The sequence below is a fragment of the Heterodontus francisci genome, chromosome 24, assembly GCF_036365525.1.
Source record: "Heterodontus francisci isolate sHetFra1 chromosome 24, sHetFra1.hap1, whole genome shotgun sequence".
Classification (NCBI taxonomy): Eukaryota; Metazoa; Chordata; class Chondrichthyes; order Heterodontiformes; family Heterodontidae; genus Heterodontus; species Heterodontus francisci.
In genome coordinates this window covers 52,930,413-52,955,762 of record NC_090394.1, presented here as the reverse complement: position 1 = coordinate 52,955,762, position 25,350 = coordinate 52,930,413, and the positions used below count along the sequence as shown (strand labels likewise).

Here is a 25,350-nt window from a genome sequence, read left to right as displayed (position 1 = left end):
AAAAGGTAAATTAACAAGAAATTATGGTCCAGTATAGCCCCAATTATGGAACAAGGTTAAAGTTCTAGTACTAACTCTTTAGTGTGTAAGATGAAAACTATAGAGAAATTTGTTAGTACTAATTGTTAGGTCTTCTCCAAATTGTAGTTAAAATATTTTTATCTGAGCCATGTCAATGTAAGTTTAGAACACTAAACTAGTTAATATATTATTGAAATACATGACATTATTCTGGGGACTCAGTACAAGCAACGTTCCATCTAAGCTGCGCGGCCAAACAATCCAAATGTTCCTGTGCAGGCTGCAAACAAGCCGCCCGCTTTAAAGTAAGTGCATACAGCCATGTGCATTACAAAAATAAATTTAGATCCATAGCTGAATAAATTATGGAAGCTAAAGAGCCAAATAAATGGTCTACAAATGCACAACAACTATTTCATTCTGATAAATCTTTGAAAATCACGTAATGCATTTACTTATGCAACACAAGCACAAACTGATTAATGTTTTATGCCGCGTTGTGACATTTACCGATCTTTAAAAGGCAATATACAAATTGTCAATTTTTGTCCGTCTTAATTTCACATGCATGCTCAGGGTATTAACGCATTCCAGCTGTTAACTGTACATTTTTGGCAAGCTTCTAAGTACATTTCCCATAAAACTTCACCAGAGATGCGCTAAACTAAAATGTCAAAGAAATTTGTTTAACCTGCAATAATTTTAATATCTTCCTTACTTTAGGCTCTGAGATTTCATTTCCTTTAAAGTTGGTGTAATCTCCTGTAGCATTTCGACATGTTCCTGACTTCGGACTTGTCCCATAGCCTGCACTATTGTGAACAGCACCGTCTGGATGTTATCCTGCCAAGACTTGTATTCAGCTAAAAACTGACGCACACTGTCCTCATATGGAACATCTTCATTGTCTCCCAGAGCTGCTTCTTCATCCTTTTAAAAGTAAGGTACCAAAAATGACTTTAAAAAGGAAATTGGATCGCAATTTAAAGGAAATGAACTTGCAGGACTACAGGGATCAAGTGGTGGAGTGGGACTGATTGGATTGCTCCTTGGAGAGCCAGCATGGACTTGATGGGCCAATGGCCTTCTATGCCGTAAAGCCTCTATGGTGAGAAATTTTCTTTTCGCAAGACAGTTCCCTTGTTAGAAACATCTGTCACCAGTTCCAGTTATTTTACACAGCAAAACCAATACATTTTACCAATATGATTCCAATGGCTTATCAGTTTAAGAATCACTTTTCTTCTAAAATATGCCGAGAAACATTAATTTCAATAAAAATACAGGAATGGATACTTACATTTAACACTACCGTTATAATACAAGGTTTCTCTGGAGATTAGATGGCCACCAGTTGGTTTGCACTTTGTGCTTTCACCTCTGGGATGTATTATCAAATCCCAAGACTAAAGGAACTAAATTCTCCTTTCTTTGTAAGCCACAAGTCTGGAATGTGGAATTAGATTAGGTAACCTCAGCCCAATTCAGAGAGCAGGAGTCCATAAGCACACAACTCTCAGCTCTCATTACAGGTATAACGAGAATGGCCGTTAGAAATGAATTGGTTGCAGCAAGTCAATCATTGAAATTCCAAAGAGAATTCCAAATTCTACTTTCCTGCCAATGTTGATATGTGAACTGTTGCATCGATTCCTGAAGTATTGGGCAGTGCAGCAGTCATAGCAGATGTAAAGGTTATGTTAATACTGCCACTTTGATCATTTGTGCTCCAGTGCTAGGTGGTACTGAAGTGACTGCAGACTCTTGGCTACAAATCAGTTTAGCTGGACAAGTTATGCAATCTTCAAGCAATCTTCTTGCCGAGGTTACTCCTGAAACAAGATGGTATTTTGACCGATGATATTTTAAACAGCTCTTGGGAGCAATCCCATTTTCAGTATGAAGCTAGAGTTTTTATTTTCCACAAGCCTAATCCAAATTCTGAACAGTACCAGGCTATTCCCCTGTATTTTGAAAAATCCTCTGTGTTCACAGGAAGCTTACTCCAGATTTGCCTATGGATTTATAAAATTTGTTTGGCACTGGCAAACAATGCAAATACTGTGTTTGGTTCACTGCTCTGAGGGTAAGATAAGGAAATCTCAAAACCAGCTACAATCATTGACTCAACTCCAAGACAAAGTGACTGGATCAAGACGAATTAAGTACAAACAAAATACAAAGCATCAAGGCTGAAAATCATTAAGCCACACTTAGGTCAAAAACATGTTTTTGTAGAAAAGCATGCAAAACTTTAAATAGTGGCACAAGTTCATACGCAAAAACTTTAATAGAAGATGAACTTAAACTTGGTGTGTCCAAGAACACAAGCAACTGCTGCATAAAGGAGGAAAAGAATTCCAGCCACGTCTAGGCATGATCTTACAACTAGAGTTGAAGCAGGGTTGTTTGGTAGGGGGTGTGGTTCTAAGTTTAAATGACCAATGTAACTTTTGTATATTACCAAACTTTAACAGACAGCATCCCTATGGACTTTCTCACATGTGGGCAACCATCTGTTTTATTAAATGTGTAGAAGCCTCAACTCAGGATGTCAATACAGTACCTTTTGCCCTAGACAGAGAAAGTTCTGGTTTGATCACCTGAAACTGGCATTTATTTTTACCAACTGTACCTAATCAGTTCCAAGCAATGCTGTCCACATAAGTAGACAAGTCACTATTTTAAACGTTTCCTTTCTTGTTATTCAAATGGTTCTGATCATCTCTCTCCCAATCTTCTGGGAATATCAAAAGTTTAGAAGTAATGCCCAACTTCCCAAAGTCTGCAGTGAGAAAAGGCCATTTGGCCAACCATGTTGATTATCCAGAGTTCCAGTATGATTATACTAGTATAAAGTTGCCTCAATTATCACTTGTTGATCCTCTATTTTAAGAAACCCAAAGTTCCTACCTTCCTTGAGAAAAAAAGCAGGACTGCCAACATCTACAATCCTCAATCTAGAGGGGTCTCCTAATACCATGATACCAAGATCATACATCTTTAATGGTAATATTTTATCTCTACTGTACAGAAACAACTCACCACCATATCTTGATATTTGTGGATTGGTAGCAATATACATTCTCACATTTACTTTGAAAAATAGAAAATATAAATACTGTGAACACTTAGTAGATACACCCTCTGGGAAACCTTTTAGATTCTAAATATCCAGCCAATATGACATTTGCATCTGGCTATGCAAGTCTCAACCATATTTTTACAAGTCTGTTTGAAAGTTATAGAGAAGCTACAAATAAAATGGCTAGCAGTCCATAAAAGCTGAAATTAAGTTCAAAAAATAAACCAGCCAATCCCCAAAAGGGAAAAAACTGAAAGATCATTACCTTTGCCATTGCTTTAAGAAGGTGCTTAACATCTGCCAGTAGTTTGTTATGGCCAGTAAGCACAGTTTTAATATTATCCACCAGTGTCTGTATTGTTTCACAGACGGCTTCAATCTGTTGCTCCCTCTCAGACTGCACTGCTCTCTGATTTGACATATCTTGAGTCAGTTGTTTGTGAGCAGAAGAAAGCCATTCAGAACTTCCTATTGGATGATCAAGACTGGTAGCCTGGAAGAAATAGGTGAATATTGCACTGAAGTTTTGAACTAAAATTCTCATAACAGCAGTCAAATATACATAGTAGCATTTATGCTAGGCTACACTTCTGAAATCAGACACTGTGGTTTAGATTAATCAGCACTACAATTATTAAAACTTTTTATATCCAGTATCAAGAGCTTCACTGTTGTGCATCATTCCTAACAGCAATAGAAGATTATTTTGACACAACGCTATGAAGCTTTAATCCTAGTTCCAGAAGATTTCCTGCTTGCTTGTTTCATAAAGAAATGTCAATTGTGTATTGTATTTATCTTGTAAATTTACATCAATTGTCAACATTATTGCTCCTAGAACTTGTCTGCAGACTGTGGAATTCCAGCCTTCAAAGCCCAGGAAACCTAGTCCATTATTTAGTTAGATAGGTCTGTTTGAATTTTGAGTGTGTGTGAAAAGTGCTGTTCTCACATTGCTGCCTCATTATAGCATTATGACATAAATCCTACATCAGACAACTGAAATTGGTTGGAGTATACAGCTTAAAATATACGCAAATTTACAGAGATTTAAAATTCATGTCTGGCCCAGGAGGTAACACGGTATACATCTGTGCAGCTCAAAGATAAAAAGCTTGGGCCTCCTTCTAGACAAGATGCTTGCCATACACAGTTAATCCCAAAGTTTACATAGGAATTAGGAGCATGAGGGCCATTCAGCCCCTTGAGCCTGCTCCGTCATTCAACTAGATTATGACTGATCATCTAACTCAAAGCCATTTTCCCGCACTCTCCCCATTTGATCTCTTTAATATCTAGAAATCTATCGATCTGTCTTGAATATACTTAATGACAGCCTCTACAGTCCTCTGGGGGAGAGAATTCCAAAGATTCACAACCCTGTGTGAAGAAATTCAATCAGACCTGGCCTGGCTTTTGATCAAGTTGGAATTTATAAAGAGTTGTAGCTAGCAAGAGCAACGCTGAAGAAATTTTAAACTTGACATCCAAGCATAAATCTGATTGTGGATCAAACTACCCAATTTGAAATCAATGGAAATGAAAACGGATGTTTTGATAATGGCAACTGATCAACAATGCCAATTTTACGTCCAGGGTGCATTACACATCTACCCAATTAAGTCTAGAGTTTAAAGCCTGGGTAGCATTTCAATAGTTTTAAGTGGTGAAACACAGAAGGCAGCCAATGTTTCAAAGGTGGAAGCCAGCAGTCTTGCTGGCAGATAGAATTAGGTTTGAAGTTTAGCTCTGGTCCCAACAGAATGCTGTGGTTTCACACAGTCTGTTTCAGCCTGAGTAAGCAACCAGAGAGAAGACAGAATCAATGATAAGACAGTAGAGCTTTTAGTGGGACAAATGTCAATGGCTTTGTCTTTCCAATATAGAAATATCTTTCTGAACATCAAGAAAACCAAAACTATCATTTTAACACATATGAAAAACTTTGCAACCTTGCCAAATACCTCCCTACTCCCTGGCTACTAATTCATGCTGACCAGGGTGCTTATAGTCACAGCATTTGGTTTGTCCAGAGCTGAATGTCATACCCATACATCATATCCATTACCTTTGCAACACCATGCCCACCCATCCCCCCACCCCACCTCTATCTTATTCCCATTGTCACCAAAATCCTCATCCACATCTTTATCTTAGATCTCATGCTACGTTACATAAAGCCCCACATACCTACCACCTCTATCCTTACTGGCCAGCACTGGGTTCAAGTTCTACTTGTCCTCAGATTATAGCTTCCTTAAAGGCCACATCCATTCATTGGTCTCTAACCTTACCTCTCCTAGGCACCCCCTCCTCCCCTAAACCTTTGGCAACAAAACTTACAGCCATCGTGACCTTAACACTCTGGAACTGCCTCCTTAAACATCTTCCTCCTCTGTACATCTACTCTCTATTCGAAGTCTTCTCACAAACCCATCACTGCCACCGAGTCACTTTATCACTCCTAACCTCTCCATCAGAAGTGTAGCATCCACTGCTTTTTCTGAAGTGATTTTTAATTTTTTTTGATGTTAAAAGTGACAGACAGCCTTTCTTGACAACCCAAAGGTCGCTATGATGGGAAATGGTGAAGTCAAAAACACAATTAGGAAGGCAAAGAGGAACAACAAAATTAATTCAAACAAAATAAAATATTCTACTGGCAAATAAAGCTAAGTCGAGATGGGAATGGGGCCACGAAGGGACGGACAATAAAATCACAGGCGATAATGAAATGGCAGAAATATTAAATTATTTTGCTTCAGTATTTACCAGAGATACGAATGGGGTGGACATAACATTGGAAGATGAGATCAGAAATATGACCACATTTAAAACAGGTGAAATATCAAATAAACTAATCAAACTCAAAGAGGATAAAACGCCTAGCCTAGATGGATTACATCCGTGCATTTTAAAAGAATCTAGGGAAGAGACAGCAGACGCTGCAGTACAAGACGGAGTGCCAGAAGACTGGTGGATAGCCAATGTTATTCCTACATTTAAGGTAGATTAGATCCAGCAAACTCTAGACCAGTCAGAGTATCAGTGATCGGAAAGGTAATGGAATCCCTAGGAAATGAGAAAATAGAAAAACTAGAAACAAAAATATAACAATGAATTGTCAGCATGGATTTCAAAAGGGAAAGTCTTGTTTGATCAACCCCAATGAATTCTTTGAAGAGGTTAACAGAGTAGGCAGTAGAAGTAATATATTTAGATTTCCAAAAGGCCTTGGATGAGGTATCATACAAAAGACTAAGGTCAGAACAAGTAGCAAATGGATAGCTAGCTGCTTCCAAGTCTAAAAGCTGAGAGTAGGGGTAAAAGGTTGCTATTCAGAGTGGTAGAAGGTGGAAAAGTGGGGCCCCACAAAGATCAGTGCTGGGAGTGCTGTAATTCACAATTTATCTTAATGATTTAGACTTTGGGACCAAATACACAATTTTTTAATTTGCAGACAACTCCAATTTTTTTGGCTCGGGGGTTGGGGGGGGGGGGGGAGGGGAGGAGGGCGAAATTAGTCAATATTGAGGACTACAAAATATTACATTTTATTTGGAAAATAGAATCTAAATTGGGCACAAGAGCAAAGCAATCTGAGTATAAATACAGAAATCACAAAAAGTAACAACATAGGTTAATAAGGCCATAAAAATAAGCAAACTAAACACTAGACTTTATTTCTGGAGGAACATAATTGAAGAGTTGAGAGGTTATGCTAAAATTGTATCAAACCTTGGTTAGACCACACTTGAGTACTGCATACAGTTCTGATCACCATGTTATAAAAAGGATATAGAGGCACTGGACAGGGTACAAAAAAGATCGACAAAGATGTCGTCAGAACTGCAAGGTTGTACCTCGCAGGAAAGTGTGAACAGGCTGGGTCTCTCTTCCCTTGAAAAGAGAAGTCTGCAGGGTGACCCAATAGGTCTTTACCAAAACCATTGATAATTTGAGTGGACAGAGTTACCCTACTTGCAGAAAAGATTAAAATTAGAGGCCAACATAAGATAGTCGCCAAGAAATCAAATCTGAAATTCACAAGAAACTTCTGTAAGAGAGCAGTGAGAATGCGGAATTTACACAGAGAGTAGTTGAGGCGATTAGCAAAGATGTATTTAAGGGGAAATGTGATAAGCATAAGGGAGAAAGGGAGTGTGTGTTATGCTGGTAAGAGGTAGCTGAGGAAGAATGACAGGAGGCTTGAATGGAACATAAATGCCGACACTGATTGGTTAGGCCAAATGCCCTGTTCCTGTTTGTATATTTTTTGTATTCTACGCATGCAAGTAGAACTTAATGTCACTAACATACATATGGAAGCTGATCTCGTGCTTGTAGATGATGGGAAGTGTGGGGGTGGGGCAAGAACTCAAGGCGGGAGAAACCATGCTCAAGATACATTGTCTATGTTGGGACAGACAAGAGTGGAACTATATAAAGCTTAAAATGCATGAAAACTTTGAAAAAGCTTCAAATTGATCACTTAATGTGCACTGCTCTACTGTATAGAAAGTTACTGAGACAAAAGAAAATTCAATTTCAACTCACCAAACGCTTAAGTAGCCGAAGTTCAAGATCAGAGACGGAGCTGCTGAATTGTGATGCAAATGAACACATCTGTTGGCATCGCTTAATTAGGTCAAACAATGCAGCATCCAAACTCAAGGCCTCTGGTGTCCTTGTTCGCAAACTTTCAAAATGAAGTATTGTACTACAGAGGAAAGTCACCTGAAGTAATGAAAAACATTTTAACAATGCTAAAGGGGAATCCCTTGCTTTAAGCATACAGTTCCTTAAACACACAGGTCCACTTCTGGAAAGCATACACAAGTTTACTTGAGGCCAGAGGTGCAAAACCGAAGTCTACATGGTAGACTGGTCTAGGTTCCAAGAAGTAGTTTAATTTTAAAAAGCAGAAGGTGGTAGGCGCCGCACATTAGGTTGTCTGGTTTTCACATGTACTCCGAAACCTCCACACTCTTTCTTCACCATCTCCCTTGACTGCCTTTTCGAAGTCTATGCATCTATTATATTAACTGTCCTTTGGGGATTTGCCAAAAAACTATCATAGCCCAGTAGGTGAACTACAAAGGACAGCCACCATAGGCAAAATGTTTTTTGCCCCAAGAATGCAATGAAAGGATAAAACAAATGTTGCACTCACTCCAACAGATTTTAACAAGAGGTAGTAATCTCTGGAAAAGCAGTTGAAGAGTAAAAAGGCTTGTTTAACAATTTAGTAAACTGATAAAGTAAGATCAATCTTTCAAGTTTTAAATTAAAAGTAAAGCTTTGCATGTGTGCTCAAAATGACACACACAAGTATGGGAAATAGAACCTAGAACCATAGAAACATTATAAAGAGGCCATTCAGCCCATCGTGTCTGCACCGGCTGAAAAAACTAGCTGCCTAATCTAATCCAACCTTCCAGAACCTGGTCCGTAGCCTTGCAGGTTACAGCACTTCAGGTGCAGGTCCAGGCACCTATTAAATGAGTTGAGGGCTGCCGTCACCACCACTGATCTGGGCAGTGAATTCCAGACACCCACCACCCTCTGGGTGAAAAAGCTTTTCCTCATGTCCCCTCTAATCCTTCTACCAACCACCTTAAATCTGTGTCCCCTGGTAATTGACCTTTCCGCTAGGGGAAACAGGTCCTTCCTGTCTTCTCTATCTAGGCCCCTCAATTTTGTACACCACAATTAAGTTACCCTTCAGCCTCTTCTGTTTCAAGGAAAACAACCCTAGACTATCCAATCTTTCCTCATAGCTGCAACTTTCAAGCCTTCAATTATTTTTTTTAAAAAAAACACGTCACAGTATTGAGAACTCTCACTTTGGGTATGGATCAGATTCAAATCAAAGCTCCTCCTACAAAGCACCAGCAATGGACATCAACTCCACAGGAGTCAGCTGTTTGGGTGAAGATAGATTGACAATTTGGAACCTTTTTACACTTGTCATCAGAGTTGATCATTTCACATGGGAGCCTTACGAACAACAGAAACCAAAAACGTTTCATCTCAGCAGTCTAGAATGGATTCAAATCTAGAATCCAGAGATGAAAAGATAGTGTACCAACCCACTGGGCCACTCACTTTCCAGCTTTGAACGAAAACTCAAAACAAATATTAGCTTAGAGTTTTCTGCTGAACTGCAAAAACATACGTGGAGCTGAAAAATGGGGAAAGGAAGCAACATCTCGGGAGAGTGCACCCTTAAAGCATAGGAGGGACCATTAAGAAACAATTTTGATGTAAAGCACTCTAAATATCCCAATACCTTAGAATTAGTCATGAGGATGTAACTAGTAGTGTTGATGAGGGGGAGCCAGTGGATGTGGTTTATTTGGATTTTCAGAAGGCTTTCGACTAAGTCCCACATAAGAGATTAGCGTGTAAAATTAAAGCGCATAGGATTGGGGGTAGTGTATTACGATGGATAGAAAATTGGTTGGCAGACAGGAAACAAAGAGTAGGGATAAATGGGTCTTTTTCCGAATGGCAGGCAGTGACTAGTGGGGTACCGCAGGGATTGGTGCTAGGACCCCAGCTATTCACAATATACATTCATGATTTAGATGAGGGAACTAAATGCAATATCTCCAAATTTGCAGATGACACAAAACTGGGTGGGAGGGTGATTTGTGAGGAGAGGGGCTTCGGGGTGATTTGGACAAGTTGAGTGAGTGGGCTAATGCATGGCAGATGGAGTATAATGTGGATAAATGTGAGGTTATCCACTTTGGTAGCAAAAACAGGAAGGCAGATTATCTGAACGGCTATAAACAGAGGGGAATATGCAGCGAGACCTGGGTGTTCTCGTACACCAGTCGCTGAAGGTAAGCATGCAGGTCCAACAGGCGGTTAAAAAAAGCAAATGGTATGTTGTCTTTCATAGCGAGAGGATTAGAGTACAGGAGCAGGGGTGTCTTGCTGCAATTATACAGGGCCTTGGTGAGGCCACACCTGGAATATTGTATGCAGTTTTGGTCTCCTTATCGGAGGAAGGATGTTCTTGCTATAGAGGGATTGCAGCGAAGGTTTACCAGACTGATTTCTGGTGGGACTGACGTATGAGGAGAGATTGAGTCAGTTAGGATTATATTCTCTGGAGTTCAGAAGAGTGAGCGGGGTGGGGGGGGGATCTCATAGAAACCTATAAAATTCTAACAGTACTTGACAGGGTAGATGCAGGAAGGATGTTCCCAATGGTGGGGGAGTCCAGAACCAGGGGTCATAGTCTAAGGATGTGGGGTAAACCTTTCAGGACTGAGATGAGGAGAAATTTCTTCACCCAGAGTGGTGAGCCTGTGGAAATCGCTACCACAGAAAGCAGTTGAGGCCAAAACATTGTATGTCTTCAAGGAGGAGTTAGATATAGCTCTTGGGTCTAAAGGGATCAAAGGATATGGGGCAAAAGCGGGAACAGGTTACTGAGTTGGATGATCAGCCATGATCATAATGAATGGCGGAGCAGGCTCAAAGGGCTGAATGACCTACTCCTGCTCCTATTTTCTATGTTTCTATGACATCAGATAAAATATTGCAGAAAATCTGTTTTTAGATACATGCAATCCTTTCTTTGCCTTGTTTTCTTATCTATCCCAAAGGACATTCAGCAGAACATGGTTTAGACAATCGCTATATTGCTAAGTATTCTGGTTAAGGACTGAACACGCTTTGCGCGGATTCTTGGAACAAAGTTATACATACTTGGTTTGCTCGTTGACTTTCCTTCACTACCATATTCCTTCTGTCAGTGATAGTGGCCTCAAAATCTTGTAGAACAGGTGCCAAAGCAGGATTGGCCCCTCCAGCCCATTTCAAACGCTGCTCAATACTAGCTTCCAATGCTGCCAGCTTCTCCTGTGTGGTAAAAAAAATAGTAGAGCTAACATATTTGAAATGATAAACTCAATTAAATTTCAGGTAATAGAAAACCCTATTACAGAATCATATTTCTCGCTAAAAAAAATTTACACATTTGATGGGGAAATGGTAATATTTTATAATTCATGCTGAAAGTCAAAGTAAACGAAAAAAAACAAAAACCTTTTAATAACTAAAATTGTGGCCCCATCTCAAAATGATATCCAATAGTGAATTACTTTATTCAGCCTGTTAAGCTTTGACCCGTGGCACCAGTCAATCCAGGGAATTCTATCTTGCTTGCTGTGAAGTGAGAAAATCCCCAGATTATAGTGATGCCATCTCTAGCATCCTAACTGAATCAGCTCAGTAACCTATGCTGGTTTCTGTTGTGTTGAATCTTCCCCATTTATACTGCAAGGCAGATTTTGAACTGTGTTTGCGTGAGGTATGTTTTCCGAATTGTAAACAGATTTGCAACTATGTCAGTCTAAGCAAAGGAAAACTGGCCAGCAATGCTGAAGGCTCATTGTTGGCCTGTGCATACCAGCTAACAGTTCAGCTTATCTATGGCACTACCTCAAAACGATATCTGATAGTGGATTACTTTATTCAGACTGTTGAGCTTTGATCCGTGGCACCAGTCACTCCAGGGAATTCTATCTTGCTTGCACAGCCAAGTGACAAAAAAGGAATTTGTATCGCAACTCATTTACCTGTACTGTAGCAACAGACACCTCCAGCTGGCTAAGTGCATGCAATTTCTTTTTCATGTTGGATAGAATGCCTGAGCGAGGTGGAGGCGTAACTGTAGAAATGGGTTGAGTCCTATTTATAAGGATATCTTCATGTTGCCACTGTTGGAGTGGATGGAACACTAGTTACAACCGATCAATTTAACTCATACATTTATACATATATACATACACACACACACATTTACATAAAACATACACTGCATTTAGAGAATGCTGCAGTTAATACAAAATCTAACTAGTTCACATATTTATGCAACATGTTCAACAAATGTATGGAAAAATGTTTCTTCATAATGCTTTGTACTAACAGTACATTTACAAAAGCTTTATTATAAGATCAAAGGAGGACTGTAGATGGAGTAATTGTTTTTTTAAATACACAAATGTCAAATATTTTTAATTTTAAATCATAGCTTTAATCTGGACACCTTTGGAAAGAATATACCTCACTGCTAGCCCATTTCAATGATTTATAGGGAATTGTCCAAACACACGTGATCTAACTTCAAATTAGCTTATGGAAAACTCTAGAGCTGCCTGACATAGCATTCATGTCACAAGCAGGAATACAAATTTCCTAAGCTAGAGTTTCTTAGGGTCAGGTAGTTCTGAAGCACTCTCCATATTTGATGTTAGTGGAGCAGCTCGATGGAAGGAGATGTACCTGAGCATTTGCCAAGTCTGTACCAAAACTGACATTTTTCAAACTGCACAGTGGCGCAGTGGTTAGCACCACAGCCTCACAGCTCCAGCGACCTGGGTTCAGTTCTGGGTACTGCCTGTGTGGAGTTTGCAAGTTCTTCCTGTGACTGCGTGGGTTTCCTCCGGGTGCTCCGGTTTCCTCCCACATGCCAAAGACTTGCAGGTTGATAGGTAAATTGGCCATTGTAAATTGCCCCTAGTGTAGGCAGGTGGTAGGAGAATTGAGGGAAGGTGATGGGAGAGGGAAATGGGATTAATGTAGGATTAGTATAAATGGGTGGTTGATGGTCGGCACGGACTCGGTGGGCCAAAGGGCCTGTTTCGGTGCTGTATCTCTGACTCTAAAATATAAAAAGGAGACATACTTTGAACAAAAGGTACTTCCCCTATAAACACAGATTAAAGATAGTGCAAGAGCTTACCTGAAACATTGCAATCTGTATCTGCACCCTCTGAAAACTGGTCTTACAAGATGCAATGTTCGTCTCTAACCTGCGAACCAGATCATGCTTTTTCCAAGCAGTGTCATATGAGCTGGCCAGAACAGTGGCTCTGTTCATAACTAATTGTGAAAATCTGCCAACCTGAATATTGTGTTCCACTGCTTTCTTACAAAGGTCATCCACAGAGACCTTACTTTCAGCACCAAAGTCTTTGGCTTCCACCTGAGCAATAATGTCCACACCAAGAGCACTGATGTAACTGCAAAGAGTCAACCCAAGTGCTTGGGTTGGGAGGCCAATCAAAAGCTGTCTTACAAAGTCTGCTGTAAAAGCCTTTATAGGCTTAGCCATTTGATCTTCACTGAAGCAAGAACTTCTGTACATGGATTTTACATTAACCATTGACACAGGACCATTCAATGAACTGGGATCATCTAATGGAATAGCTCCTGGAGGATAAGACAAAATGTGCACATTATATAGATGACATAAAACAGCAGTTACAAATATATTGAAATATATTTTATGGTAGCCCCCTACAATTTAAAAAAAATTGAAAAGGGTCTAAAATTAATTTGTCAAACCTAACAATGGAGTTAGACTTCATGGCAACTACAAAACAAAATACATTTGTTGAACATATTCCACCTTTGGAAACATGTGGCAAGTTTAAGATACTAATGTACAAGAACGTTCAGCTATAATCACCTCATGACCAGCCTTAGAACCAAGAATGGCAGGTGCCAAACATAAGATGCACAGACACATCATTCAGGTGGTATCTTTGTGGTGTCTTTCGGAATGTACAGTGCCACTATAATGAAGTCTAAAGCAGAAATTTTAAATGGGGTAGTACAATCAAATAAAAAAGTAACCCTAGCCTAGTACAAAAGTCATTTCAACTGAGTTAAATATAGTGCATTTTCATTTCAAAGTTGCTTAAGTCAAATCATGGTAATTCATTTTTGTTAAAACCACTTTTACATTACTCAAAACTATAGTCAATTCAAATTATTGAATATTACACTTCATTATTGCAAAAAAACCTTCAAATCAGTAGAGGGGTAATGAAGAACAGCTTTACTAAAAACTATATACAGAAGAGTATAAACCTTTACTCCTTCAAGAACTGAGGAAGTAGCTCAGTGACAAGGCTCATACTCAATGAGAAAAGGTAATCATCTTTCTCACCCTAAAGAAGGGTCACCATCCTTGTATTTTATATTCAATGAGCTATTCTTTCACACGGAGGACAATAAAGAACCAAGAATCTTTATAAACTTTTTAACTCCTTTAAAACAAACCTCCAACTACTACCTGATAATTTATGAGCAAAAGTGCCACAAAGTCTGAAAAATTCCTTTATGGTTTGCAGTCGTTTCAGGAAGAAGATCTCTTCCAGCACTAGCCGGTGATTGTCATCGTCGAAGAAGTTGACCTGGGTGCTGCGGGCTTCTCTAATAATATCAATTTTCCGCCATGCCAGTGGTACCTCCATCTTGTTCAACTACAACAACAACCATAACTTAAAAGTCTGAAATAAGAGGTCTATACATTCTGCAAATTATTAAAACTATGCTGTAGCTTAAAACATCTTGAGTACACGTGGAGGAAAAAGCTTTAAATAATGTAATCGGCCAGAGATGGTTTACAATTTTATCATGCCGTACAATCTTATAAAAATGGCTCAACTCGCTTGCAGCCTGACTACAAGCAGATATTTCAATGTACAAGATGGACTAGGATACAGCTACAGTTCAGCTACATTTCCATAGCATGGGCCAACTAAATAATTAAGCTAAACATACACACAAAGACTTTTGTGTTATAAAGATTAATATACATATGCCAGCATATTACCTTCTCAATTAATAAACCAAATGCAATTTCCACTTGGGCAAACATTCCATCGAAAGCTACAAGTAACATCTGGCCAGCTGACATTTTAGGTGTCTCTTCCACCGAACCATCCACACTTCTTGGCTGAATTAATTCAGTGTACTGAGCACGCAGCATTCTATAACAATTGAACAGAGTAAATAATAATTTTAATAAACTTGCATGTCTGCAGACAAAAACTATAAATCTAGTTCAAAACAGTACCTGTTGCAGCATTTAACTTTTATTCATGTGCTAAATATTAGCTAACCTATTATAGGTACCTTCTTCCTCCTTCTTCATAAACATGTCATTATCCACTTGTTGGATGGCAGGGGGTGGGGGGGTGTGGTGGTAGGGGAGAGAGAATTGAAGGATCATGTACATTGGATGAGTTTTTGCAGCCAGTGAACAAATGTTCATTACATTGACACTTGTCCACTTTACACTGGAAGTTGCGATTATTAGAAATCTGAAACAGTGTGGTGCTCTCTACAGGGCTCAGGGACCTGAGAGTAGGGCAAGCAACTGTGCATCTCTAACCAATCAGACTGAAGAATCCTTACTGAAGACAGTCTAAACCTAGAAGTGTAAGCCAATTCAATGTTAAATCATGTACAGAAAATAGAGTGGAAAAGATGGGATTGAGTGATATATAAAAGGAGGACAAAGTAAAGGAAAATTGCATATATTTTTTTTTAAGTCTTCAATAATTACAATCTGAAGGAATGTGACACCATACTTGTAAAGGTTAATTTTCAGTGCCAAAGAGGTAGTTTAGCAGTAAAGACTCATCACCAATGTTCCCTCAATGTTCATTGTACTGGGCGAGCTAACTCCTCTGAACATTACTTTTTGTCCATGGTCAGCTTACATTTTAATAGTCACTGAAATTTCACCAAGTTATGAGCAGCTTGTTACTCCAATGCGCAGTACATTATAGATTGCTGCATGGCCCTACCTACACCTTAGAGGGAACAGGTTTAGGGCAGGTCCTTCTGCAAGACTGCAAAGTAACTGCTAAGCAAACATTTTAGTAGAATCAGGAAGGGACGGTGGAGAGAAGAAAGCCAATGAAAAGATACTCCAAGCAGGAAAAGCAAGTCAAATGGTGAATGACCTGCAACCTGCTTAAAAGTAGGAGATTGATGTAAAAGCTCAGTTAGACATTTGAAAAGAGCACTGAATAAGTTAACAAAATAAAACATGCAAACAGCAAAGGCAGTAAGAGATCCTCCCAAGAGGAAAAAACCCTCAGAAGCCTGTATTTCCAGGGCTGAAATTAAAGTGAGAAAAATAATGTGCCCACCAGTGCTAAAGAGAAAAACCTTCAAACAGGATGGATGATGAGCCACCCACCATCCAAACCAGGACTGTATTCTGTCAAAGGATTCCCAAATTTAACAATATGCCTTCCCTATTTCCGAAACCAACAGAAGCTTCCCACATCACCAGCGCTTCTGCTGCCAAGAAAAATGGAATAGATAGCCAAGGTTTGAAGTTAGAGGCGATATTTAGTCCAGACATCTGTAATACACTGAGGTAATGCAAGTTGCTGTGCCCGAGGGTTCTGTTGAGTTTGATTGGAACAGTGCTGAAGGCACTGTAGGCCAAAAGACAGGAGGTTAGATGGGGATGGAAGAGAGGGTTAACAGTACAACCTGTATTTGCATAGTGCCTTTAAAATAGGAAAACATCCCAATGCATTTAAAAAGCAAGTCGTGGGGATCTCAGTAAGGAAGACAGAACAGTAATGCAGACAGAACAGAAACATTTAGAAAAACAGCCACCTAAAGTGGATATAGTTTTCCCAACATAGGAAAGCATGTTATAAGCAGTGAACACAGTACACGAGATTGGAGCAAATTCCTGTATGTTGCAGTCTCATACAGAAGGTTTGGGGTCCAAAACAAAGATATGGAAGGTGGTGAACAGAAAGATGGTATATCATCTATGGTGCACTGGAAGATGCCAGAGGAACGAGTGCTTAAAGTTGGGCTGGTGGAAGAGGGAAGAATACTGCATAGAGAATGATCCCTCAGAAAGTGGAAAATTAATTATTTATTTGAATGTGGGATTGTGTTGTAGATGATGGCAGTAATGGAAGATGATCTGTTTCAAGGTGCCCTAATTTCCTCATCTAACGAAAACACATTATACATATAATTGCAGGGGTTCTTTTAGGAGTATGTCAACAGGAAGGCTCACCCACAATGTAGAACGAAATTCAGCCACATGCTGCCTACAATTTTTTTGCATATTAATTTTAAATGGGAAGCTTCCAAATTTCCAATAAGCATCATCTGAGAAACAACCCACCAGCAGTGTAGATTCAATATTACCCCATATATTTCCCAAAGTTATTCATCAAGAAATTATTTAATCTCTGGTAATCTCAGTTAAACCAACCTTTACAAAGCATGCCCACTATGTCATTGCTACGACTACTCGTATTTACATAGCATACAGCTGCTTGTCTTGGACTGGGCTATTTAAACAGCAGACTGGCAAGACGAAAATCAGAGGGAAGAACTAAGTGGGAGGGAGGCAAAGAACAGACCCTCCATGAACCATGATTAAAATTGTACTCTGCAATACAAGTAACAAATCTTTCCTCTGGGAACTCCAAATGCCAGCATTACTGATTTTGGTCAATAGACTTTCAGTTAAGCTAGTTGGGTGTTCCTACTATAGAATCTGCAAATCACTCAAAATGTATCAGTTACATTTACAACAGTTAAAGGCACGGATCATGAGTCTTTGGGCCGAATTTTACCCTCGGTGGACGGCTTCCGTCCACCGACTGAAAAATCAGTGAACCCGCCTCCGCCTGGCCTGGGCATCCAGCCCACATTTTACGGTCCCCAAGTTTTTAAATTGGTCTGAGGCGGGACTTCCACCTCATTGAGGCAAGAAGTCCCGCCTAATGGAGCTGCCAGCCAATCAGCGGGCCTGCAGCTCTGTCCCAGCAGCGCCACTGGGAGCAGTGGCCACTGCTGGGTCTGCAACCCAGCCGTCAGAAGGAAGATGAAGGATGGCCCCAGGAAAAGGTAAGTTTTTGGGGTCTCGTCGGGGGTGATCGGTCGGGTGTTGGGTGTGGTTGGGGCATCAGGGGCGGCCTTCCGTCAGGCACAGTGTGCCTGTTCACAAGGGCCTCCTCCAGGCCATCAGAAAGCTGCCTGCTTTTGTCAGGCGGCTTTTCTCGGGCCTGGGCCGCCCAACCGGCCAAAGGTAAAATCCCCACGGTGGCAGGCGGCCGATAACTGGCCACTTAAAGACCTGATTGGCCTGGGGCAGGCGGGCCGTTTTTCGCCGCCGCCCTGCATGAAGTGGCAGTGGAGGTGGAAGGGGGTCAGGATGGGCCCCGAGCCTCCCGCTCCATTTCACCAACCTCCCCCACCCCACTCTTTGGGGGGGCATAAAATTCAGCCTTTTTTCCCATCAAAAACCTGCTAATTTCAACTGGAAAATTGAAACTGGAAGTGTTACAACAGTGATCTGTTGCACTGTTAAACACAACTCATTTGCTTCCGTTAAAAATAAAATATTGCTTCATATGGAATGCTTTAAGCAATTATTCATTTACCTGGTGACATCAATATAGTGGGCATTGGTTTCCTCCTCCATTCCCATAGCAGCATTTCTCAGATAAGCCTGCAGAGAATCTATGAGCATTTGCAAAGAAACGCCATCAGTTGTCTGTTCAATAATATTATCCAGTTCATTAAGCATGTTCTGCAAAGTATTTTCTCCTTTCATCATGCATCTAAGTGCTTCTGGGAAGATAATCTGTCTGAAGTTGGCATTTAGCTCCTGTTGAAAATCATATCCAGTATTAACAAAAGAGCGAGCTATTAAAATAGTTATCAGAATACTGACCACAAAACATTCTCTTAGCCACACAAACCTGCAGAGAAGTGTATACTCCATTAGCCAAATAAACTGCTTCTGATGCTTCCACAGGATTTGGGATGTCAAGATCCTGTGGCACCAGCTGGCATTGCTCAAGAAGTTGTACAAGACAGGTAACATTGCCACTCATACTACAGAGTTCCTCTAAAAACCAAGCACCATCTCTGGAAGTCAGATCAACCAGTTGTTCCCCAGCACTTGAGGCAGCTCCTTCCATCATAAGGTTCCGCCTACAACGTAATAGAAATAGTTATAGATATGCATCAGGAACTCATCACGTGCACAAATTTACAACTGTCAAACCTCTCATTTTAGTTTAAATTCCTACGTACAAGATGATATCTAAGCTACAGGGACGGCAACCACAATTTTATTTTTTTTAAAAAGTCAAAACATCAGGTACTCAAACCAACGATATTGACTATTTTTGCCTGAAACCATTTTCCCCTTAAAAATTCAGACTGTTTATCTGACATCCAGTACTGGATGAGCAGAAACTTCCTCCAATTAAATACTAAGACTAAAGCCATTGTTTTTGGTCCCCTTTCCAAACTCCATCCCTCTCCCGGCACCAATCGGAGATTAAACCAGTCTATTTGCAACCTTGGTGTTACACCTGACCCCGAGAAGAGCTTCCGACATCATATTCGCTCCACCACTAAGACTGCCTATTTTCACCTCTAACATTATCCCTGTCTCTGTCTCAACTCATCTGCTGCTGAAATCCTTCATTACCTCTAGACTGGACTATTTCAATGCACTCCTGGCTGGTCTCCCACATTCTACCCCCTGTAAACTTGAGGTCAGCCAAAACTCTGCTGCCCGTCACGTCCTGTTCCCCTATCAGACCTGTACTCTATCTACATTGGCTCCCAATCAAGCAAAAGCTTGATTTTAAAATTCTCATCCTCATTTTCAAATCCCTCCATGGCCTCGGCCCTCCCTATTTCAGTAATCTCCTCCAGTCCCACAACCCTCCAATCTACACTCCTCTAATTCTGGGCTCCAACATCCCCGATTTTCATTGCTCCACCACTGATGGCTGCACCATCAGTTGCCTAGGCCCTAAGCTCTGGAATACCCTCCCCTACACTTCTTTGCCCCTCTACCACACTTTCCTCCTTTAACACACTCCTTAAAACCTACTACTTTGACCAAGCTTTTCGACATCTGACCCAATATCTCCTTATGTTACTCAGTGTCATTTTGTTTCATAATGCTCCTGTGAAGGGCCTTGGGATGTTTTATTACGTTAAAGGCATTATATAAGTATAATTTGTTGTTGTAAAAACAGCATATTTGACAAATAATGTCAAATTTCAGCAAAGACCATAAAACTTGGAAACTTTAACGAAAGGCAGTTTAAAATCAGACCAATTCTTAAGCTATTGCTTCCATAGGGTCTTCACTTGCTGCAGCTAATAGCAGACAGACAATACCTTGTTAACGTGCAAAGAGCCGAAATTATGACACTAGCAAGACTCAAGGATCCCTCTTCACCATTTTCATGAAGAAAAACTTTTATGCAGCGTTCAATTTCCTTCAACTGTTCTTCACAAACAGGTAGAGTTACTGATTCCTGCTTTAGGCGCTCAACTTGTCTGATTAACCGACTGTTAACATCTGCTGCAAAATGTTGAAGTGTCATCTCAGTAGCAGTTATGAACTGACATACTGTCGTGGGCTGCTGGGGAGCATATTGTATCTCATACCTAGAAAACAAGCATGGGAATGTTACATATAAAGTCATTCCTACAGTTAGCTTCATAACATATGGCAGTAGTTTACTGGTCCACTGCCTGGAATGGTCTTGCACAAGATTCACTGGCCAAGTCAAATCCTCTTCTGAAAGCAATTTGTAATCGAGTCAATCATTCCCATCAGGTGCTATCTGTCAAGTATAATTATGCCTCTTGCACTAATGTGCTTTCAAGGACATTTTTATAAGGAATGCTGGACCACTTAAAAAAAAACTACAATAAATCTATTCTTCTGCACATGGAACTATAAAAAAGGTTTTACTACCAGGTAGAAGAGCCATATATCCAAGTTTGGCAATGACACAAAGATTGGTGGCATAGGAAATAGTGCAGACAGGAACATAAAATTACAAACAGACATTGATTAAGTGAGTGAGCAAGACTGTGGCAGGTGCATTTAAAGCAGCTTAAGTGAGAGGTCATCCATTTTGGACCAAAGGTGGATAGATCCAAGTATTTTTTTTAAATCAACAGCTAGGAAGAGTGGAGGTCCAAAGAACTTCATAGGTGTATGCACACAGATTAAATTGCAGTGGTCAAGTACAAAAAAAGTATAAAGACAAATGGAATGTTAGCTTTTATATCTAGAGGGCTAGAACAAAGGACAGTGTTGTCTGCAACTATACAAAGCTGTGGATAGACCACATCTGGAGTACTATGCAGAATTCTGGATATGCTACTTGAGAAAGGATATAATGGCCTTGGAAGGAATGTAGTGCTGATTCAACAGAATTTTATCAGGGCTCCAAGGGTTAATTTATATGAGGAGAGATTACATAAACTAGATTACATCCGTGACCTTTTGGTCAGCTATGTGGCCTGGTCCAATCTACACCTTCTCCTTTGTTACCTCTCGCCCCACCCCCACCTCACTTGCTTATAATCTGTGACTTTTCTTATATTTGTCAGTTCCGAAGAAGGGTCACTGACCCGAAACGTTAACTCTGCTTCTCTTTCCACAGATGCTGCCAGACCTGCTGAATGATTCCAGCATTTCTTGTTTTTATTTCAGATTTCCAGCATCCGCAGTATTTTGCTTTTATTACATAAACTAGGCTTGTATTCCCTGGAATATAGAAGGTTAAGGGGGTGATCTGTTTGAGTTTTTTAGAATTTTGAAAGGGATTAACAGGGTAGATAGAAACCTTTTCTGCTGGTGGAAGAATCTAGGACAAGGGGATGTAATAAAATTAGAGCCAGGCCATTCAGGAGAAAAGTTAGGAAACACTTCAGATAAGGGTGTTGAAGCGTGAAATTCTCTCCCACAAAACACTGTAGATGTTAGCTCAATTAATAATTTTAAATCTGAGATCAATTGATTTTTGCTAGCCAAGAGTATTAAGGAGGGGAATAGAGCCAAGGCGGGTGGATGGAGTAAAGATACAGATCAGCCATGATCTCACTGAATGGTGGAACAGGCTTGAGGGCTGAATAGCCTATTCCTGTTACCATGTAAGAAAGAAAGATCTAGACAGAGAAAACAGCAGAAAATCATGAATATACAAGTCTTTATAACCTTCCCACTGCCCTTGCATAGAAACATTTGGATATACATGCAGGTTCAGTTTGCCAGGTACAGATAGCCCTCTAGCACCTTTCTTAAGTAGCCATTCCTCACATGACTATAAACTTGAATGGCAATCTTTTTGACCATAGGATTTTACAATCACATCTACTTCAGAAGAGAGATCACTGGACAGTGAACAGAGTAAGCACGATGGTCATTTTTCCACTAACTCAAGAGGCCAATATTAAGATCACAACTACAAGTCCACTGAGATCAGCTAATTTATCACCAGATAATTCTATTATATCCATGTTGACTGGCCAGAATAGTTTAATTAGCTAGCAAGTTCAATTCCAATTTCAATTTAACATGCAACCATAATTCACAGTGTACTCACTTTCTATACAGTTCCTGACAGTGTTCCACCGTCATGTCACAAATCAGTTCTTCCATCCAAGTTTTCCACTGCTCCATCCTGTGCTTCTGGAAAACAGCCTTTGGGTACTGCAGAGCTACAGCAGCATAACTGTGCAGCTGTTCTAGGCAGCCACGCAAGATGGTTCGACGTTGCTGTAGCAGTGCACCAACTTCTCCTTCCAACTGTTCACACTGACTGATCAGGTGTGCCTGACCTGCATTCTGGAGGAATGTCGTAGCCGGTACGTAGCTTGGAGCCCCTATGTTAAAAGGAGGGAAGAAAATGCTCAAACCAGAAAGACATTTATTTTAATATTTAGTAATTAAAAGCTAAGGAGGCTTAGATGTACCTTCATTTGCATAAGGGCACTGCTTTAAATTAACAGAAAAATAATTCCCAATCATCCCCAGTCTAGTTTTCATTTCAGATTGCTAACATGCAATATCGAACATAAACAATAGTGAGCAGAAATGTCTGTTCACACTACATATTGCCTGGTAAATGGAATTAGGTGAGTGCTAAGGTGCATTTATGGTGTGTTCAATTTGTCCACATGCAACAAGTCAGCTATTTAGAAAAAACATTCCATGTGGCAGGATCACAGTATTAGCAGTTCTTTCACCAATACTAAACTCAGCACAAATTGTTTGAGAAGTCCCCAATATACCCATTTTCTTAAACGGAAACAGAAGGTGCATTAAGGCAGCGTTTAGGCATGCACAAGCAGAACTAATCCTGGGCATCTTGTTCTATAATACAAAACTTCAGTCTACTCCACATGACAAGACAGTCTACATTTGAAGTACGTCATTTCTGGAAAGTTTTATGTCCAGCTGAAGTTTGTCAGTGAATGGTCATTACCTAGGTCCAATGGGGTACTGATATCCTGAAGCAGACTTGCAAGCTGTGTAGCTTCTAGACTTGAAAAGGCAGCCTGATATTGTGAGATCCACTGTTCAAAGTCATTCAACTTCACCTGAATAGCATCCTGTACAGCCAACTGTTGAGACTGGAGCTGGGTATGTTCTGAATATCTAAATGCAAGATGAACAGTTATAGCATGGACAGCATTTAAAAGCACTTGTTATTTCAGCAATTTTGCCAACAAGACAAAACATTCAACTGAATATAGCCTTAACTGCCATGAGGAATACCTTGTGCCATAACAAAAAGGTAAAAATTATTTTTCCTTAAAATTTTATTTCATTTCCATCATGTTCTGTTGCTCTCTGCATACTTTCTATTGCTTGTGCAATGGGAAGACAGATATTTCAGTTCAGAAGAAGGGTTTTAAAAAAAACTTGTTCATGGGATGTGGATGTCGTTGGAAAGGTCAGCAGTTATTGCCCATCCGTAATTGCCCTTGAGAAGGTGGTGGGGCACCACTGCCTTCACTATAACTGCTTGCTAGGCTATTTCAGAGGGCATCATGAGTCAAAGACATCATTGCTGTAGATTTAATTCCCTAAAGGACATAAGTGAGCCAGATGAGTTTTTGCGTCAATCCAGTAGTTTCATGGTTACCGTTACTGAGGCTAGCTTTTTATTCCAAATTTATTTACAGAATTTAAATTTCCTAGCTGCCGTGGTGAGATCTGTACCCATGTCTCCAGATAGTTAGTCCAAGCCTCTGGGTTACTAGTCCAGTAACACAATCACTATGCTACAGTACCCCAGTAGGGGTATCAGGTCCCCTAATGTAAAATGCCCATTTTTAAAAAGGACAGGGTCAAAATGGAGCTCAACTTAATGCCTTTATGGTAGAATAGTCGGCAACTCTCTACTTGAGTACAGCACCTGAGATGTGCCCAAGAAATGGTACCCAATCATAAAATAGCACCGTCAGGAGAGGAGAAAAGAGGCATGAAAAAATAAACACTTCATTAAAGAGGTGTTCAGTTAAAGTACCCGTATTGGAGGATTAATCACTGATCTCCCACTTACAGATTGAGGGGTACATAGGAACACAGGAAATAGCAGGAGTAGGCCATTCAGCCCCTCGAGCCTGCTCCACCATTCAACTAGATCATTGGCTGATCATCTACCTCAGTGCCATTTTCCTGCACTATCCCGATATCCCTTGATATCTTTAATATCTAGAAATCTATTGACCTCTGTCCTAAATATACTCAATGACTACCCCAGAGGACTGGGGAGGCTCAGAATTCCAAAGATTCACCACCCTGTGTGAAGAATTTCTTCCTTATCTCAGTTATTCTGAGACTATCCCCTCTGGTTCTAAACAACCCCGCCATGGGAAACATCCTTCCTGCATCTACCCTGTCGAGCCCTGTTAGAACTCTGTATGCTTCAATGAGATCACCTCTCATTCATCTAAACTCTAGAGAATATAGGCCCAGTCTCTTCATAGGACAATCCCGCCATCCCAGGGATCAGTCTGGTGAACCTTTGTTGCACTCCCTCTATGGCAAGTATATGCTCTCTTAGGTAAAGAGACCAAACCTGTACACAATACTCCAGGTACATCAAGGCTCTATACAATTGCAGCAAGACTCTTTAATCATGTACTCAAATCCTCTTGCAATAATTGCTTGCAGCACCTGCATGTTAGCTTTCAGTGACTTATGAACAAGGACACCCAGGTTCCTTTGGGCATCAACACTTCCCGATCTCTCACCATTTAAGAAATACTCTGCATTTCGTTTTTTCCTACCAAAGTGGATAACTTCACATTTTTCCCACATTATATTCCATCTGCCATGTTCTTGACCACTCACTTAGCCTGTCTAAATCCACTTGAAGCCTCTTTGCATCTTCCTCACAACTCACATTCCCATCTAGTTTTATGTCATCAGCGAACATAAGCTACATAAGCTCTTCTCCACTGTGAAGGTAATATAGTCGGAATTTTAATGTAAAATACATTTAGACATTTTGGCTTTGTGCAGGTTATGATCTAAAATATCAAGCTGTTAACAGGCTCGATTAGGGGAACTGAAGTTCGTGGAACAACCCATTTTTTGA

The 25,350-nt window shown here is 40.2% G+C and overlaps 1 protein-coding gene across 4 annotated transcripts in view; it reads right to left on the bottom strand.

The window, feature by feature from the left end:
• Positions 1-25,350, bottom strand: part of smg1 (SMG1 nonsense mediated mRNA decay associated PI3K related kinase) — a 152,741-nt gene that overhangs the window by 13,668 nt on the left and 113,723 nt on the right. For all 4 annotated transcript variants that reach the window (XR_010977399.1, XM_068056197.1, XM_068056198.1 and 1 more), the window contains exons 47-59: positions 23,227-23,399; positions 22,345-22,624; positions 20,120-20,392; positions 18,676-18,910; positions 18,355-18,581; positions 14,751-14,907; positions 14,208-14,397; positions 12,870-13,339; positions 11,704-11,844; positions 10,832-10,984; positions 7,664-7,843; positions 3,372-3,599; positions 740-951 (exon numbers count right to left, since the gene is read on the bottom strand). Coding sequence is in view for 3 of the 4 variants with exons in the window: in XM_068056197.1 (XP_067912298.1) it covers positions 740-951; positions 3,372-3,599; positions 7,664-7,843; positions 10,832-10,984; positions 11,704-11,844; positions 12,870-13,339; positions 14,208-14,397; positions 14,751-14,907; positions 18,355-18,581; positions 18,676-18,910; positions 20,120-20,392; positions 22,345-22,624; positions 23,227-23,399 (2,919 nt within the window). In the remaining variant the exon portion in view is untranslated. The remainder of the gene's footprint in view (positions 1-739; positions 952-3,371; positions 3,600-7,663; positions 7,844-10,831; positions 10,985-11,703; positions 11,845-12,869; positions 13,340-14,207; positions 14,398-14,750; positions 14,908-18,354; positions 18,582-18,675; positions 18,911-20,119; positions 20,393-22,344; positions 22,625-23,226; positions 23,400-25,350) is intronic.